At 33.7% G+C, this 17752-nt stretch overlaps 1 protein-coding gene across 1 annotated transcript in view; it reads right to left on the reverse strand.

The window, feature by feature from the left end:
* Window positions 1-254: 254 nt before the first annotated feature.
* The window catches only part of PEX13 (peroxisomal biogenesis factor 13), a 29543-nt gene continuing 12045 nt past the window's right edge, over window positions 255-17752 (reverse strand). Inside the window, exons 2-4 of the mRNA XM_081263926.1 lie at window positions 10517-11211; window positions 4441-4566; window positions 255-2414 (exon numbers count right to left, since the gene is read on the reverse strand). Coding sequence (XP_081120052.1) covers window positions 2116-2414; window positions 4441-4566; window positions 10517-11211 — 1120 coding nt within the window. The 3' untranslated portion in view covers window positions 255-2115. The remainder of the gene's footprint in view (window positions 2415-4440; window positions 4567-10516; window positions 11212-17752) is intronic.

The following is a 17752-nucleotide window of genomic DNA, read 5'->3' on the forward strand; positions in this document are numbered from 1 at the left end:
CAGCCTCCTGAACTGCTAGGATTACAGGCTTGGGCCACCGTACCCAGCTAGAGCTTATCTTTTAAAAAGTCAATCAAGCTTAATATATTTTTATTTCTCTAGTAAAAGTTCACAGTCTATAAAAATAAAGATTTAACTGCAATTTGCTCTTTTTTCCATTAAAGAAAGCATCAAATAAGGATAGCTCTCTTCAAGTTAATGTTTAATTACTACACTGACTAAATCAAATACCTAAATGTCATGAAAATTTATAGTCCTTGTTACTTTTTTCTTTCTCGAATAAATAAAATGTCATCAGATAAATTAGAAAATTGTTTCCTTACTATGACTTATGATTTATTTAACTTAAAATTTGGTTTCTATAAAGTAGCACTCTTCGAGAGTTTTAATAGAAAGAGAACTGTTAAACAAAGTTAGAAGTAAGATATCACCTGCTTTAATTTAGCATACTTAACCAAAGAAAGGTGAAATTGTTTTCTTTCATTTTGTACTATACTCCTTTCCTTATACATCTTTAATAGCTGTCACAAATATTATCTTAATGACTCAACTTTTCTAACCTAAATAACGCAACAAAACATTTATTTCTAGCATTCAATTTAGATGTCTCAAGACCAAATGTTAATAATTTGTTTTATTAAAAATGTGCTTCAAGAACAAAATTTCCATAAATTAGTCTCTAACAATTCAAAGAACCACCTTTAATTGTAAAACAAATGAAAAACAATAATATGAGAAACTTTTACCTTTTTAATTTGAGGGCTAATATGTATATATTAGAAAAATAGGTATAAGATAATAAATTTTACTACATGTACTTATTTTTTTCTGCACAGGGTAAAGATTTCCATTTTAAATAATATGTTTGTTACCACACTGTCATTTCAAAAAAGGGCTACCTAAGAAGCTGTTAGCAAAGTTGTATTCTGGGTATATATAGTTTAATCTGAACTATTCTTGAGTTACTTGTTTGAAAAACACAAATCTATAAGAAAGATAAAAATACTAAATCACAATTTTTATAAAAATTGTTCTTGACAATATTTATAAATGTATTCTTGCATACCTATATTCCTGATAGTATTAATCTGTAGTATGATCACAGCAAGTGTATGAATTTTCCAATTTTATGGGGAAATATTCAGTATACTAAAACTTGTTTAAGATCATTATTAAGCATAAAACAAACAAATAGTACTATTACATTCTAAATGGCAAATGAATATTTTATTTATAATTTCAGGAGTAAAAACTAAATCTAAAAGAAATGCATAGTCAATATGACACATTTTCAGTGTTAATGAACATCCAGAATATGAAATTTCTGCACTAGGTATAATCAGAGACTATATGAAAAGATTAAAAATCATTACTATTAGAACTGATCATATCATTAAGTACAAACTCAAAAGACTTGAGTCTTTGTTGGAGAAAAATGTAAATCTTTCATATATTCTGATCTATCTAGAATGAAAACTAGTTGTATTGCAAAGATAAGAATTATACTCTATCATAGAACCATTTCCTTCATTAAGCTTCTAATGACCTTTTCAAGTTGAATTTTTATAAATATAAGAAAAGATAACATCAACTGTGGGTAAAAACATACTACTACATAAAGTAAACCTAACACTGGATAAAACACAGATCAGAAAATTTTTATTATTCAGTTTACTAAGAGTATAAACCATTAGCCTTTTTGTCTGTTTTCATATTTGTTATCACCCAATTTCTAAAGATTTCAATTAATCTAGAACTTTTAAAAGCACTAATGATCCCTTATGTTGTAAACCATGCATTCTATAATTCATCAGTCTTATTTTTCAAATAAATTTAGGATTTAAATATGATGAAAATGACAAGTTTTCCATAATCTTAAAAGCCCACCTCATGGTCCAATAAATTGTAAAGTATAACCAGGTCACTCGACCAACTAGTGTAAAATACATAGAACTTTAATAATTCCCATTTAGAACTTTAATAATTTCTAGCAGCAAAACACCTGGAATAGATAATAACAAATATTTTCCTTCAATTGTAGACTAATTTTTTGTAAGAAATAATTTTAAAAAGAATTCCAAAGTATTGTTCAACTGCACTCAAATATGAAAGATATCAAAGATCTTGTTTATCTCCACTTTTCCCTGTGGAATCAGGTGCACTCGGAACCTTATTAGCTTCAACAAAAACAGATTCAAAGGCAGCTTCCTGTTCATCCAAAGAATCGGCAGCCGTGGCTCCTTTAATTAGTGTTGGGTTGGTAAAAGATTGTTGCTGCTTAGAAATTTTACTTGATTCCACCGTTTTTCTACCTCTTCTTTTACCAAGAATTTTGACATAATTCGCAGGTATAAGTCCTGTTGTTTGACCATCAAGACTAGCCAGAAGCCAACCACGCACTTTGGGTTGTTGTTCTGATGGAAAAAAGACAATTTTATAATTATACTTTGGATATCCAACAATATTAATGGTAAATATTAAGTAAAATCTATATTGCAATTTTATAAATAACATCTGAACAAACATTACATGAATGTATATTCAAAATCAAATGCTGAGTAGGCTTAACAGTTCAGGATTTTTTTTTTCTTCCCCAAACAGGGTCTCACTATGTTACCTAGGCTGGCCTCAAACTTCAGGCTCAAGCAATCCTCTTGCCTTAGGTTTCCAACTGGGCCTACAGGCACACATCACTATGCCTCACTTTAAATCCATTCCTATATTTTGTATTTTTTTGTTTTCTACTATTTCTTTTTGACTTGAAGAATAAAACAGTAAAAGTTAACCTCAGCAGGTCCACTTATAGTGTAAACAGATTCAGTTCTCTCAAAAATCTAAAAACATCAGTGTCTTTTTTATTAAATTTGAATCTAAGGAATATCTAATTCTTTTACTCATTTGGGTAAATTAGGGGCAAGATTAGAAAGTAAATGTATACTTTCTCTCTTTTAAAGAGATAGGATAGCACTATGTTGGCCAGGCTGGTCCTAAACTTCTAGTCTCAAGTGACCAAGTGACCCTCCTGCTTCAGTCTCCTGAGTAGCTAGTAATTCAGGGACATGCCAACAACACTGGTTTTTAAAGACATACAATTTTATGCAGTCAGTTTTCCGTATGTAACTTTTGGCCCAAATATAAACTCATTCCATGTGATTGTGATAACTAATCCTGAAGATAGTGAAAATTAATTTTAAAGATGGGAAAAATTTGAACATTGAAGGTATTTTTTTTTCCCATGTAAAGAGTGACTTAGTTTTAGTAAGTGGCAAAGAAAGTTTCCCTTAATATATACTCCCATGGAAAAGTTAGCCAGAGTGGTTAAAAGCATAGGCTCTGAAGTCCGACAAACTCAGACTCATAGTTCAGCTCTACCAAATTTTAGCTTTCTGTACTGGACAATTAACTCATTCTATGTTTCCTCACTTGTAAAATAGGGTTAGGATAACAAAAGGTGACTTTCTGTAATAATCGTGAAGTCCCCACAAACACATTTTTTTTTGAAAAAAAATTTTTAGTTGTAGTTGTACCCAATACCTTTATTTATTAATTTTTATGTTGTACTGAGGATCGAACACAGTGCCTCATATGTGCTAGGCGAGCGCTCTACTGCTGAGCCACAACCCCAGCCCCAAACACACACATTTTTAAGAAATAAATTCACGAAAATCCTGGTTGTTCTTCCTGAAGAAAAGTGAAGGAAAAGATCATTTTGTCTGAAGTCATTAAAACTATTAGTGACCTGGTCCAAAAATAAATCTGAGATATGTATGAATTTCTTGCTGAGGTTCTCAAATACTTTATAATGATAATTCTTAGGATACTCATGATAGTTTCTTTTTCCTTTTTTTGTGGTACTGGGGATTGATCCCAATGTCTTATACATTCTATGCAAGCACTCTACCACTAAACTAGAACCCCGCTCTTTTTATTAAAAAGTTTTGAGACAGGGTCTTGATAAGTTGTGCTGGTTGGCCTTGAATTTGTGATCCTTTGGCTTAGCCTCCCGAGTGGCTGAGATTGTAGGCATGCACCACCATGCCCAACTCATGATGGAGTTTCTGAATTAAACACTGTTCAAATAATGAAAGCCAAAGGACAGACAGAGACCTTTAAAAGATATTAAATAATTCCTTTGACTTACTGGATTTGCTACATTTAGTCCTTAATTCATGCTGTTGTGTGGGGATTAAAAGAATTTGTAATTCAAGTGTTTTGAGTTTATAAAAAAACATGTCAATGAAATATTATTGGAACAGAGTGGTGGGGCATTTCTCCTGACTTCTTCAGATTTGGAAGGTGAAAAAATGATACAAAAGAGAAATTCCAGTAGCTACCTCAAAATTAACTAACATGAACAAGATCCTTTGTTGCTGTTTCTAATACTATATTTATAAATACTAAAAATTCAGATGTGATTCCAATTCATTCATGATTTGTTACCTTTGAGAGCTAAGTTTAGCATATCACCAGCACGGAAAGAAATTTCTTCTTCGGATACAGCAGCAAAATCATATTCTGCTCTAGCAACTACATGGTCATCCTCACCATTTGCCCAGTTGATGTTGTCTATAAGCCAAATTAAGAATTTAAGTTAGTAAAACATGCAAAAGGAAAATGTAGATCTTTTACTGTCTATGGCTTTAATTGCATAAATATAAATTGCATAAATTCATTTACCAAGAAAAAAGTCTTTCATTCCCAAATAAATTTTATAGTGAATGCTATGTTAAGTAAACAGTGTATTCACTAGGCTATTTCTTATGAACTTTATCCTTTTTGTTAAGCTGAAAATTCTAGCCCCCTTGCTTTAAGCATTTTAGATTTTGCAGGCCAAAAGGAAATACAGAATGTTATGATGAAATCCAAAATTGTAATAATGAGTTTTCTTTCTTTTTGGAAGGGGGTAATATAATTCTACTACTAAGACAGATGGAATATTTTGGGGTGAGGGTAGTATTCTGCTTCATTTGGACTAGACTGCAATATTCATTTGTTAATGCTAAATTAAATTTTAGGCATTTCATCTTTGTCAGTGTCTTTTCACATAATAGGTACTGCCAAATCCTGAAACCAATTCATTCATGAGCATGTGGTTTTAATTAAACATATGTATTATTTGGGAGATTAATAGTCTAGAATATAATTCTGTCAAATTCTTCCCTTAATTTTGCCTTTTACCAAGTCATTACATTGCAGATTAATCACTTTTGAATAAAGACTAAGTGCAAGCTCCTCAATTACAGAGTTAAATGGATTCCTAAATATGGAATTTTTCTTTGCATTGGAAGTCTAAAAGTTACTTCTGGCATTATAGTTTGAGTTTGGAAAATCTATCTGCTGCAAATTTGTGTGGGAACTGAGATATCACTTCTTATTTTAATTTCTGACAGTCTGGGAGATGTATAAAGCAGTGACATTATTTGTAATTCAAATAATGTGAGCACTGTCAAAATAACTTTACTCCAGTGTAAGTTTTTACACACAGGTACTATTCTACTTTATGGTTTATGTTTAATTCATTAAGAATATTATAAGTTAATAGCAAAAGTTTATTGTTAAAGCCATTTATGTTTAATAATGGTGACTGAGGATGGGTTTGTTTAGGAAAATTTCAACCTTGGCCTCAATTAAAAAAATAAGTAAATAAAACAACCCCTGTTAAGCCCCTGAACTGCTGTATAGTAGGTAAAGTCAGAATCTTCAGTTTCTCCATATGAAAAATTTACATAACTAATAACAGTTATATCATAAAAGTAAATAAATTTTAACTTGATACTATTTATTCAATAATACCTGATAAGTTCAAATATTTTCTGCAATATCCCTGCTGTAAATTTTGTCCAACTAATTTGCTTTCTGCTCCACCTATATTTTCACACCATCAGGTGCAATACATCTTAGTAGATTCCACCTCAGTTGAATTAGTGTTTCAATTCAACTATTTTTGCCTGTAGTTACACCACATAATATTCACTGAGGCTAAGTCACTTCAAATTCATCCATATTCCTCAAAACAAACAAACAAACAAGAAAAATAACAAAAAACTCAGCACTATCAGCATCTATCCGGTCATTACAAGTTAAGGAAAAACATTCAAATAACTTGCACTTTCTTGTTTTCTAAGTGCTGGGGATTAGACCCAGGGCCTTGTACATGCTAAGCACATACTCTTACTACTGAGCTATAGCCTCAGTCCTTCATTTGCTTTAAGTTGGCTATGCTGTTCCAAATGCTATTAACTCTTCAAGAAGTTGTTCCTACTGAAAGCTAGTAAGTCTTTAACGTTAACTTTTTCTGGACATATTTCTTGGCAGTTGCAATCACCATCAGTAAACAGCTTTCCCTGATTGGCTAACAAATGAACTTTTCAGAAAGTTATTTTAATTGCAGCCTCATTTTCCTTTTCCTTTTTTGTGGGGGAGGGTAAGGAAATTTGCTATGATAACAGATTTCTATTTGTAAAGTTCCTACTGTTTCTGAGTGTTGATTTTGTGAATAGTGCTCAGTCTGGTAATGATGTACATTATATTTATTTTAAAAAGCTAGAGTGTCACTGCATAATAAATAGCGCTTTACCATCTAATTCAATAACAAAATAATCCATATATACATATGACATCAAAATCTACTTTTCTTATGTGTCAAGTAAGCACTTGTGAAAAAATTTTGTGTTGTAACAATACATGTGGCACTCTACATGCTATCAAGTTGTAACTAATTAGGAAGATCTGTAATATACAGAAAAGAATATGAAGCAATGAGAGTATCACAGATGGTCTCTGTGAAAACTACTCAACTCTGCTCATATAACTAGAAAATAACTAGATCAAAAAGTAAATACAAATGAATAAAAAGAATGTTAAGTTAACAAATCTAACACAAAAAGCAGCCATAACAATATATACAATGAGTATGGCTGTCAACGATAAAACTTTACTCAATATGTGCTAAGATTTGAATTTCAAATCATTGTCAAATCAGAAATTTTTCGATTTAAAAATATTTCTTTAAATTTCTTCCAATTATTGAAAAAATATAAAAAAATTCTTAACTTATGTGCTACACAAAAACAGGAGCAGGCAAGATTTGGCCCATAGGCCATAATTTGCAGACCCCTCTTCTAAGTAGGGAAAGTCACAGGACCCAAGTTTCCTCCATTTCATTTACAAAAATCTCTTTGTATCATGACCCATTTCCCCTTCTTTTGCCCCTGCTTTTTACCTATTTCCTTAGATCTAGATCATATTCTCTTCTACCTCCTATAAAAGGCTTTTTCATCCTCTGTCTCTTCCTGATCTCTAATCACTGCTTCTCTACTGACTTCTTTTACCCTAAAAACATACTTCAGATCTAACTTTAAATTCCTAAAAGACAAAACAAAAAGCTGAAAATAACTACATTGACAAACTATTCTTCTTCTCTTCTATTCACTGTTCATCTTTCCTTTTAAAATTTGAGTTTATTTATTTATTTATTTTGGGTACTGGGGATTGAACTCAGGGGCACTCATCCACTGAGCCACATCTCTAGTCCTATTTTGTATTTTAGAGACAGGGTCTTACTGAATTGCTTAGTGCCTCACTTTTGCTGAGTCTGGCTTTGAATTTATGATCCTCCTGTTTCAGCCTCCTGAGCCATCGGGATTACAGGTTTGGACCATCATGCCTGCTGAGTTTATTTGCCCCTTCTGCCCTTCAAAAGTTTCCATCTTGGGCCTAGCATGTTTGAGGCACTGAGTTCGATTCTCAGCATTGCATATAAATAAAATAAAGGTCCACTGACAACTAAAGAAAAAACCCTATCTATCTATACATATATATAAAATTTTAAAAAAGTTTCCATTTTTTACACTCTACCAAAACTACCTGCTGGAGCTTGATGTCCTCCAACTACCAAATCTAATGATCTTTTTTCAGTTCTCATTCTTATTATAGCACTTGATATCATTTATGATCTTTCTTCCTGATCTTAAAACTTCCTCCTTCCACTTTTGGTTTTATAATGCAGCAATAACATGGTTCTAATTTTGTTCTTGGTGATTTCCATCTTACCCTCAGTAATGGTTTAGGTATGAGGTGTCTCCCAAAAGCTCATATGTGAGAAAATGCAAAAGGATTAAAAGGTGAAATGTTTGGGTTATAAGAGCCTTAACTTAATCAATTCATTAATCCACTGATAAGGATTAACTGGGTGGTAACTGCAGGCGGGCAAGGGTATGGCTAGAGGAAGTAGGTCATTGGGGGCATGGCTTTAGAGTTTATGTTTTGTCCTGGTGAGGAAAGCTGTTTCCTGGTAACATATCCTGAGCTGCTTTTCTCCACCACACTCTTCTGCCATGATGTGTTGTCTCTTCTTTGGCCCAGAGCTATGGAGCTGACCATCTATGGACATGGGCACCAAATAAACTTTTCCTCCTCTAAAATTGTTCTTGTCAGGTATCTTGGTCACAATAGCAAAAAAGCTCACTAAAACATCCTCTCTTCTTTCCTATTTCTTTACCATTGTAATATAACCCACTTACTATTTCTTCTATCATTTCTTTTTTTTCAAATATTTATTTTTTAGTTGTACACAAAGATATTGTATCTTTATTTTTTAATTTATTTTTATGTGGTACTGAGGATGGAACCCAGGACCTCACATGTACTAGGTGAGCGCTCTACCACTGAGCCACAACTCCAGCCCCTTCTTCTATTACTTCTATGTACATGACTCATATATCTTATTTTTTACTTCTTTCCTAAGATCCTATCCTGCCTTTTAAACTGCTCTCTGAAACTTTCTCAAGTTCCACTTAAATGTTCCATTGACACATCAAACTCATTAAGTCCAACCCCTGTATTCTTCCCCCCTTGCCTCTTCTGACTCTCATTTTGTTGCCACTATGCTGACCTTACTGTTCACCTGATGCGCCAGGCACACTGTCACTTAAATACCTTTGCAATTTTGCTGCTCACTATGCCTCAAACACTTTTCTCTCAAATAGCTGTAGGACTTATTCCCTCGCCTCCTTCAGGGAACCCTCTTCTGACTATATGTAGCAATGTAACCCCTCTTCTTCCTCCTGATACTCCCCAATATTCTTGCCTGCTTTATAATTATTTTTTCCTATAGCACTTATACCTTCCAGTTTACTATAAATTTTATTTGTTTACTGTCTCCTATCATTAGATTGCCACAAGGGCAGGATTTTTCAAAAATTCATCTTTTATTTTTTAGTGGCACTGGGATTGAATCCAGAGCCTTGAAAATGCCAGGCAAGTGCTCTTCCACTAAACCACATCCCCAGCCCTTCTTTTATTTTGAGACAGGCCTTTACTATAAGTTGCTCAGTTTAGACTTCAACCAACAAAATAAAACAAAAAACAAAGAAACAAAAAACTACCAATAAACCCCAAATGAAGTAAGATCTTCCACTTTTAAGCTTCAACATAATTTCTCAACCTTATTTCTTAGCATCCTTCTATTCAAGGATGAATAGGACAGCTAATATACGACAGCTGCATAACAAATCTCTTATTTTCTGCCTATGTGCCTTTTACAAGCTGTTCCATCAGCTTGACAGTATTTTAACACCACCTATTTTGTGTGTGTGTGGTAATGGGGATTGAATCCAGGGCCTCATGCAAGCTAGGCATGCACTCTCTCACTGAGCTATATCTGCTGACCCCTATTCCCCCTTTCCTTACTAACGGATGAAATGTTATCTATCTTTCAAAAACCTAAGGCAAATGCCATTTCTTCCTAGATAGTAGGGCCAAAAATATTAGCTTCACTTTTCTAGCACTTTGTAACAGTTCATAGAACATGGACTTAATAGTCAAGCAGCTTGGGTTTTGTTTCTGGTTCTGCCTTATTAAAGATGTGACCTTGGACAGGTGATTTCTCTGAACCTCAGTTTTGCCACTTGTAAAATGAGAATAAGTCTTACTTTTGGATTTTTGAAATAATGAGATTATAATACAGAAAATACCTAACACAGTATGCTGCATATAAAAAGAGGCTCGAGAAACTTTGTTTCTCCTTAACTGTCCTAATCCCTACTACACTTTGTCTCATTATAATTACCTGTATATGTATCTTTTTTAAAAAAATTTTTAGTTGTATTTGAACACAATATCTCTATTTTATTTATTTATGTGGTACCGAGGATCGAACCCAGGGCCTGTTACGTGCGAGGCGAGCTCTACCACTGAGCCACAACCCCAGTTACTGTATATGTATCTTAATCACTTCCCTCCCAAAAAGTTTTAGAAAAATAGGGATTATGCCCTATGCATCTTTTGTATCCTCCACAGTACCAAGTTCAGTTCCTTGTAAATAGTATTTAGGAAATGTATGTTAAACTGAACTAATACTAAATCAGCAAATTTGTCTTTGTGACATTCCTTTTCTAATTTTGAAGTTCTTAATGGAAAATAACTAGATCAAAAAGTAAATACAAATGAATAAAAAGAATGTTAATTTAACAAATCTAAATTATATGGTTGTCTGAATCTGTTCCCTTATTCTTACCTGTTACTTCATCACTGTGGGTAGATAAAAGTTTCCAGATGAGATAAGGACCTCCGAGGATAACAGCAAAAAACAAAAATATTGGCCAAGATTTTGCTGAGTTAGCTGCTTGGTCCTCCGCACCAAGACAAGCCACAGTTCCTTCACTTTCTGCCCACAGGTCCTCATTCTCAGAGCTTCTTCTTAAACCCATCATCCACTGTAACCGTCTATAAAGATATCTTATAGTCCTAACTAATGCAAAAGCTGAAAAAACCTTTGTAAAGTGTATTTTTAATCGGGAGAAGTGATTTGCTACATCCAATACAGCCCTAAAACTGTTATAGACAGCTGAAAAAGTAGCATCCATCATCATACTGACAGAGGCAAAGGCATGTACAATACTTTCAATGGACTGAAATGCACCTCTGCTGCTTTCTTCAGCTTGCTGAACAAATCTACTGGGTGGAAGATCATCTACACGGAGGCGGTTATAGCCCAACCCATTATATCCATAACTATAAGGACTATAGCTTCCATAAAATGAATTTCCATAGGTGCCATATCCAGAAGAAAATGAACTGTATGCAGGTCTGAAAGTGTTCACACTGCTGCTTCCTGTCTGCTGTGATGGCCTTGGAAGAATAGGTGGGGGCACTCTGGTAAGTGTTGGTTGTCCAGGTCTTGTCAATAAAGCAGGACCCAAGTCAGCAGATCTAAAACCAAAAATTATTGAAAACAGTTACTTAAGCACACAATAAATTAGATTCAAAGTAACTATTAAACATATTCTATATATTTGTTTAATAAGCAGTGTTATGACAGATTCTACGTGAGGATGTTTTAGGGAGTAGTTACCCTTTATCTGTGATTTTGCTGTCTATAGTTTCAGTTATCAGCAGTCAATGGTGATCAGTATAGTACAATATTTTGAGAAACAAAGAAAGAGACCACATTCACATAAACTATATTGTTAAAATTCCTCTTCTAATTATTATTTATTGTTAAGCCCTTACTGTCCTTAATTTATAAATTTAACTTTATCATAGGTATGTATAGGATTTGGTACTATTTGTGGCTATAGGTTGTCGATTGATAGTCTTGGAATGTAAAGTAGGGGGACAAATTTAAGGATTAGTCTCTAATAGCCAGATGCTAAGAATCTCATTGCCAAAACAAATTTAAAAGAGGCTGACCAAACTTTATTTTCCTGTTCAGTTATTCTGACATTATTATCTTCAATCTGTGCCTTCTTAAGACTCTTACCCATTTCTTAAGATTAGTTACAAGCAAATATTTGTCCATCCTTGCACCAAAATGATACTATCTTAACTATTATAGTTTAATAATAGGTTTTAAAAAATATTTATTTTTTAGTTGTAGTTGGACACAATATCTTTATTATTTTTATGTGGTGCTGAGGATCGAACTCAGGTCCTCGCACGAGTGCTCTCCCGCTGAGCCATAATCCCAGCTCTTAATAATAGGTTTTAATATCCAATAAAAGAATGTCTCCCACATTGTTCATCTCCAGAATTGTTTTGGCCATCTGAGTCTTTGCACTTCCATATAAATTTTACAACCAGAGCTTCAAGTTCTACATCCCTCCCACCAAAGCCTATTGAGATGCTGTTTGAGATTATATGGAATCAACAGGTTAATCTGAGATGAATTCAACATCTTTATAATATTAAATGTTTCAACCACAAATATAATGAAAACTATATTACTGAAGTCTTTTAAAGATATTTCTCAATGTTTTAAAAATAACTTTAAGTCTCAATAATATTTTAGTGTTTGCTATGTAAAAGTTTTTAAAGATTTGTTTCTAAATATTTGCTTTTTTGATGCTGTTATAAATGGTATCTTTCTAAAATCATTTAGTTGCTGTTATATAGAAAAATGAATTTTCAAATATATGGTCCTTGTATCTAGCACCTTTGTTTTGGATCCTTTTATATTTTCTAGAATATCTGAAGTCACATCACATATGAATAATGATAGATTTATAATTTCCTTATTATATATAAATGTGTCTGCCTATCTATCTATCTATCTATCTATCTATTTATTTTTGTACTGGGGGCTGCCTGGCTTAGTGCATGACAGGCAAGTCTTTACCACAGAGCTACATGTACATCTCTAGGCTACTTTATTTTATTTTGAGACAGGGGCTTGGCTAGGTTACTCAGGTTGGCCTCAAACTTGCAATTTTCCTGTTTTAGCCTCCCAAGTAGCTTGGAGTTTAGGCATGCACCACTGTACCTGGCTTTCAATTTTACAGGTTTGACTTACATCCTTGTTTCATTCTGACTTCAAAGGGAGAGTTTTCAATGTTACCATAAATTATGATGTCTGCTGTAGTTTTTTTAAAAAGAAATTTAGTAGTTTTCTATTGCTATTTGTTTTTTTTACTATGAATGAACACTATTTTTTTTGCCATTATGCATGTACTCTTTTTTGTATTACAATTCTTAATACACATATATACCACAAATTTTCATATCTCTGTTTGTTTATAAGGTATGTTGGTCTCAAATTCAAATCTTCATACATGTATTTTGTATAAGGATGACCATAGTCATCTTGAGAGATGCTGGGAAATCATTTAACGATTTAATGAGATGATTTCCCAGCATCTCTCAAGATGACTATGTGATGTTTAGCTTTTATTCTCCTAACATGGTATATTACATTACTATACAAATGTAAAAGGCACCCTATGTTCCTGAAGTAAAACCAAATGGGCCACACTGTATTGCTGGACTTTGTTTGGACCTGGACAGACACAGAGGCTCGTTCCATAGTTTGGCTATTGTGAACTGTGTTGCTATACACTTGGATACACATGTATTGCTATAGTTTACTAATTCTTTAGAATAGTAGCTAGCAGGATTTTCTCCCATTTTGTAAGTTCTCTCTTCACATTCTTGTTTCCTTTGCTGTGCAGAAACTTTTAAATTTTATGCCAATCCACTTCATAACTCTTAAAATTATTTCCTCAGCTTTAGCGGTCTAAGAAAGTCATTGCCTGCCCTTATGTTAGGGTGTTGACACTATGTTTTCTCCAGCAGCTGCATGGTTATGGCCTAATTCTGAGGTCCCTGGTCCACTTTGAGTTAATAACTATTGTGCAGGGTGAGAGATAAGAATCAAGTCTCATTCTTCTACATAGGGATAACCAGTTTTCCTAGTGTTATTTGTTTAAAAGGCCTTTGGCACCTTTGTGAAAGATCAAATGCCTGTAGATATGTGCATTTGTCTATGTCTTTTATTCTGAACCAGTGTCTGTTTTTATGCCAGTGCCATGCAGTTTTTTTTTAGTATAGCTCTGTAGTGAAATTTGAAATCAGATATTGTGATGCTTCCAGCATTGTTTTATTGGCTGAGAACTGCTTTGGCTAGGATTCTTTTATTCTTCCAAATAAATGTTAGGACTTTTTCCAAGTTCTGTGAAGACTATCATTGGCATTTTGATGGAGACTGCATTTAATCTGTTTATTGTTTTTAGTAATGTGTCCATTTTAGCAATATTAATTCTGCCTGTTCATGAACAGAGGAAGACTTTCCATCTTCTTGTGTTGTCTTCAATTTCTTTCTTCAATGTTCTATAGTTTTCATTATAGAGATGTTTCACTTCGTTAAATTTATTTCTGGGTATTTTATTTATTTTTTGAGGCTACTGTAAATGGAATTATTTTCCTGATTTCTTTCTCAGCAGATTCCTTATTATTTAGGGAGGGTAACAAGTTTTGTATGTTAATTTTGTAATCTGCCACTTTGCTGATTTAACTCTAGCAGTCTTCTGATGGAACTTTTTAGTTCCTTTAAGTAGAGATTCATCTGCAAATAGTGATAATTTGACTTCCTCCTTTCCCATTTTTATTTGTTTCTTAAAATTTGCTTCTTTTGTCTAATTTGCTCTGGCTAGTATTTCTTATACTATATTGAATAGGAGTGGTGAGAGTGGACATCCTTATCTTGTTCCAAATTTTAAAGGAAATTCTTTCAGTTTTTTTCCCATTTAGTATTATATTCAATGTAGGTATGTTGTATCTAGCCTTTATGATGTTGAAATAAGTTACTTTCATCCCTAGTTTCTGATTTTTTAAATCATGAATGGGAATTGAATTTTGTCAAAGGCTTTCTCTGTACCATTAAGATGATGGTGATTCTATTTTTATGGTGAATTACATTTATTGATTTTTATATGTTAAACCATTCTTGCATCCTTGGGATAAAACTAACATGATTATGATGTACAATCATATTATTTGTTGAATACGATTTGCTAATTAATATTTATTAAGAATTCTTGCATCTAAGTTCATGAGGGATATTGTCGGTAGTTTTCTTTTATGTGTCCTTATATAGTTTGGTATAAGGGTAATACTGGAAGTATTCCATCCCTTTCTAGTTCATGGAATAATTCAAGAAAAATTGGAATTAATTCTTAGTTAAAATCTGTACAATTATACTGAGAATTCATCTGGTCCTGGGCTCTTGTATTTTGGCAGCTAATTATTACTATTTCTATCTCACTGCTAGTTATTGGTCTGTTTAGGCTTTCAATGTCCTCTTGATTCAATTTTGGCAAGGTTATACACGTCTAGAAATGTATCCATTTCTTGTAGGCTTTCCAATTAACTGGAGTGTAAGTTTTCAAACTAGTTCCTAATGATCCTCTGGATTTCTGTATGTCTGTGGTGATTTCTCCTTTTTCATTTCTAATTTTATTAATTTTGGTCTTTTTTCTTTTTGGCCAAGGGCTTATTAATTTTATTTATCTTTCCAAAGAACCAACTCTTTGTTTCACTGTTCCTTTGCATACTTTTTTTTTGATTCTATATATTTTTTATTTTCTTTACATTTTTTTTATTGGTTGTTCACAACATTACAAAGCTCTTGACATATCATATTTCATACATTAGATTGAAGTGGGTTATGAACCCCCAATTTTACCCCAAATGCAGATTGCAGAATCACGTCGGTTACACATCCACAATTTTACATAATGCCCTATTAGTAATTGTTGTATTCTGCTACCTTTCCTATCTCCTACTATCCCCCCTCCCCTTCCCTCCCATCTTCTCTCTCTACCCCATCTACTGTAATTCATTTCTCTCCTTGTTTATTTTCCCATTCCCCTCACAACCTCTTATATGTAATTTTGTATAGCAATGAGGGTCTCCCTTCATTTCCATGCAATTTCCTTTTTCTCTCTCTTTCCCTCCCATCTCATGTCTCTGTTTAAAGTTAATCTTTTCTTCCTGCTCTTCCTCCCTACTCTGTTCATAGTTGCTCTCATTATATCAAAGAAGACATTTGGTATTTGTTTTTTAGGGATTGGCTAGCTTCACTAAGCATAATCTGCTCTAGTGCCATCCATTTCCCTGCAAATTCCATGATTTTGTCATTTTTAAGTGCTGCGTAATATTCCATGGTGTATAAATGCCACATTTTTTTTTATCCATTCATCTATTGAAGGGCATCTGGGTTGGTTCCACAGTCTAGCAATTGTGAATTGTGCTGCTATGAACATCGATGTGGCAGTATCCCTGTAGCATGCTCTTTTAAGGTCTTCAGGGAATAGTCCGAGAAGGGCAATAGCAGGGTCAAATGGTGGTTCCATTCCCAGCTTTCCCAGGAATCTCCAAACTGCTTTCCAAATTGGCCGCACCAATTTGCAGTCCCACCAGCAATGTACAAGTGTACCCTTTTCCCCACATCCTCGCCAGCACTTGTTGTTGTTTGACTTCATAGTGGCTGCCAATCTTACTGGAATGAGATGGTATCTTAGGGTGGTTTTGATTTGCATTTCTCTGACTGCTAGAGATGGTGAGCATTTTTTCATGTACTTGTTGACTGATTGTATATCCTCCTCTGAGAAGTGTCTGTTCAGGTCCTTGGCCCATTTGTTGATTGGGTTATTTGTTATCTTATTGTCTAATTTTTTGAGTTCTTTGTATACTCTGGATATTAGGGCTCTATCTGAAGTGTGAGGAGTAAAAATTTGTTCCCAGGATGTAGGCTCCCTATTTACCTCTCTTATTGTTTCTCTTGCTGAGAAAAAACTTTTTAGTTTAAGTAAGTCCCATTTGTTGATTCTTGTTATTAACTCTTGTGCTATGGGTGTCCTATTAAGGAATTTGGAGCCCGACCCCACAATATGTAGATCGGAGCCAACTTTTTCTTCTATCAGACGCAAAGTCTCTGATTTGATATCAAGCTCCTTGATCCATTTTGAGTTAACTTTTGTGCATGGCGAGAGAAAGGGATTCAGTTTCATTTTGTTGCATATGGATTTCCAGTTTTCCCAACACCATTTGTTGAAGATGCTATCCTTCCTCCATTGCATGCTTTTAGCCCCTTTATCAAATATAAGATAGTTGTAACTTTGTGGATTAGTCTCTGTGTCCTCTATTCTATACCATTGGTCCACCCGCCTGTATTGGTACCAGTACCATGCTGTTTTTGTCACTACTGCTCTGTAATATAGTTTGAAATCTGGTATCGCTATACCGCCTGATTCACACTTCCTGCTTAGAACTGCTTTTGCTATTCTGGGTCTTTTATTTTTCCATATGAATTTCATGATTGCTTTATCTATTTCTACAAGAAATGCCGCTGGGATTTTGATTGGCATTGCATTAAACCTATAGAGAACTTTTGGTAATATCGCCATTTTGATAATGTTAGTTCTGCCTATCCATGAACAGGGTATATTTTTCCATCTTCTAAGATCTTCTTCTACTTCTCTCTTTAGGGTTCTGTAGTTTTCATTGTATAAATCTTTCACCTCTTTTGTTAGGTTGATTCCCAAGTATTTTATTTTTTTTGAGGATATTGTGAATGGAGTGTTTTTCCTCATTTCCGTTTCAGAAGTTTTGTCGCTGATATACAGAAATGCCTTTGATTTATGCGTGTTGATTTTATATCCTGCCACTTTGCTGAATTCATTTATTAGTTCTAGTAGTTTCTTTGTAGATCCTTTTGGGTCTTCTAGGTATAGAATCATGTCGTCCGCAAATAGTGATAATTTAAGTTTTTTTTTTCCTATTTTTATGCCTTTAATTTCTTTTGTCTGTCTAATTGCTCTGGCCAGTGTTTCGAGAACTATATTGAATAGAAGTGGTGATAGAGGGCATCCCTGTCTTGTTCTAGATTTTAGAGGGAATGCCTTCAACTTTTGTCCATTCAGAATGATGCTAGCCTGAGGCTTAGCATAGATAGCTTTTACAATGTCAAGGTAAGTTC

This window comes from Spermophilus citellus (assembly GCF_964194105.1).
Source record: "Spermophilus citellus genome assembly, chromosome: 13".
Taxonomy (NCBI): domain Eukaryota; kingdom Metazoa; phylum Chordata; class Mammalia; order Rodentia; family Sciuridae; genus Spermophilus; species Spermophilus citellus.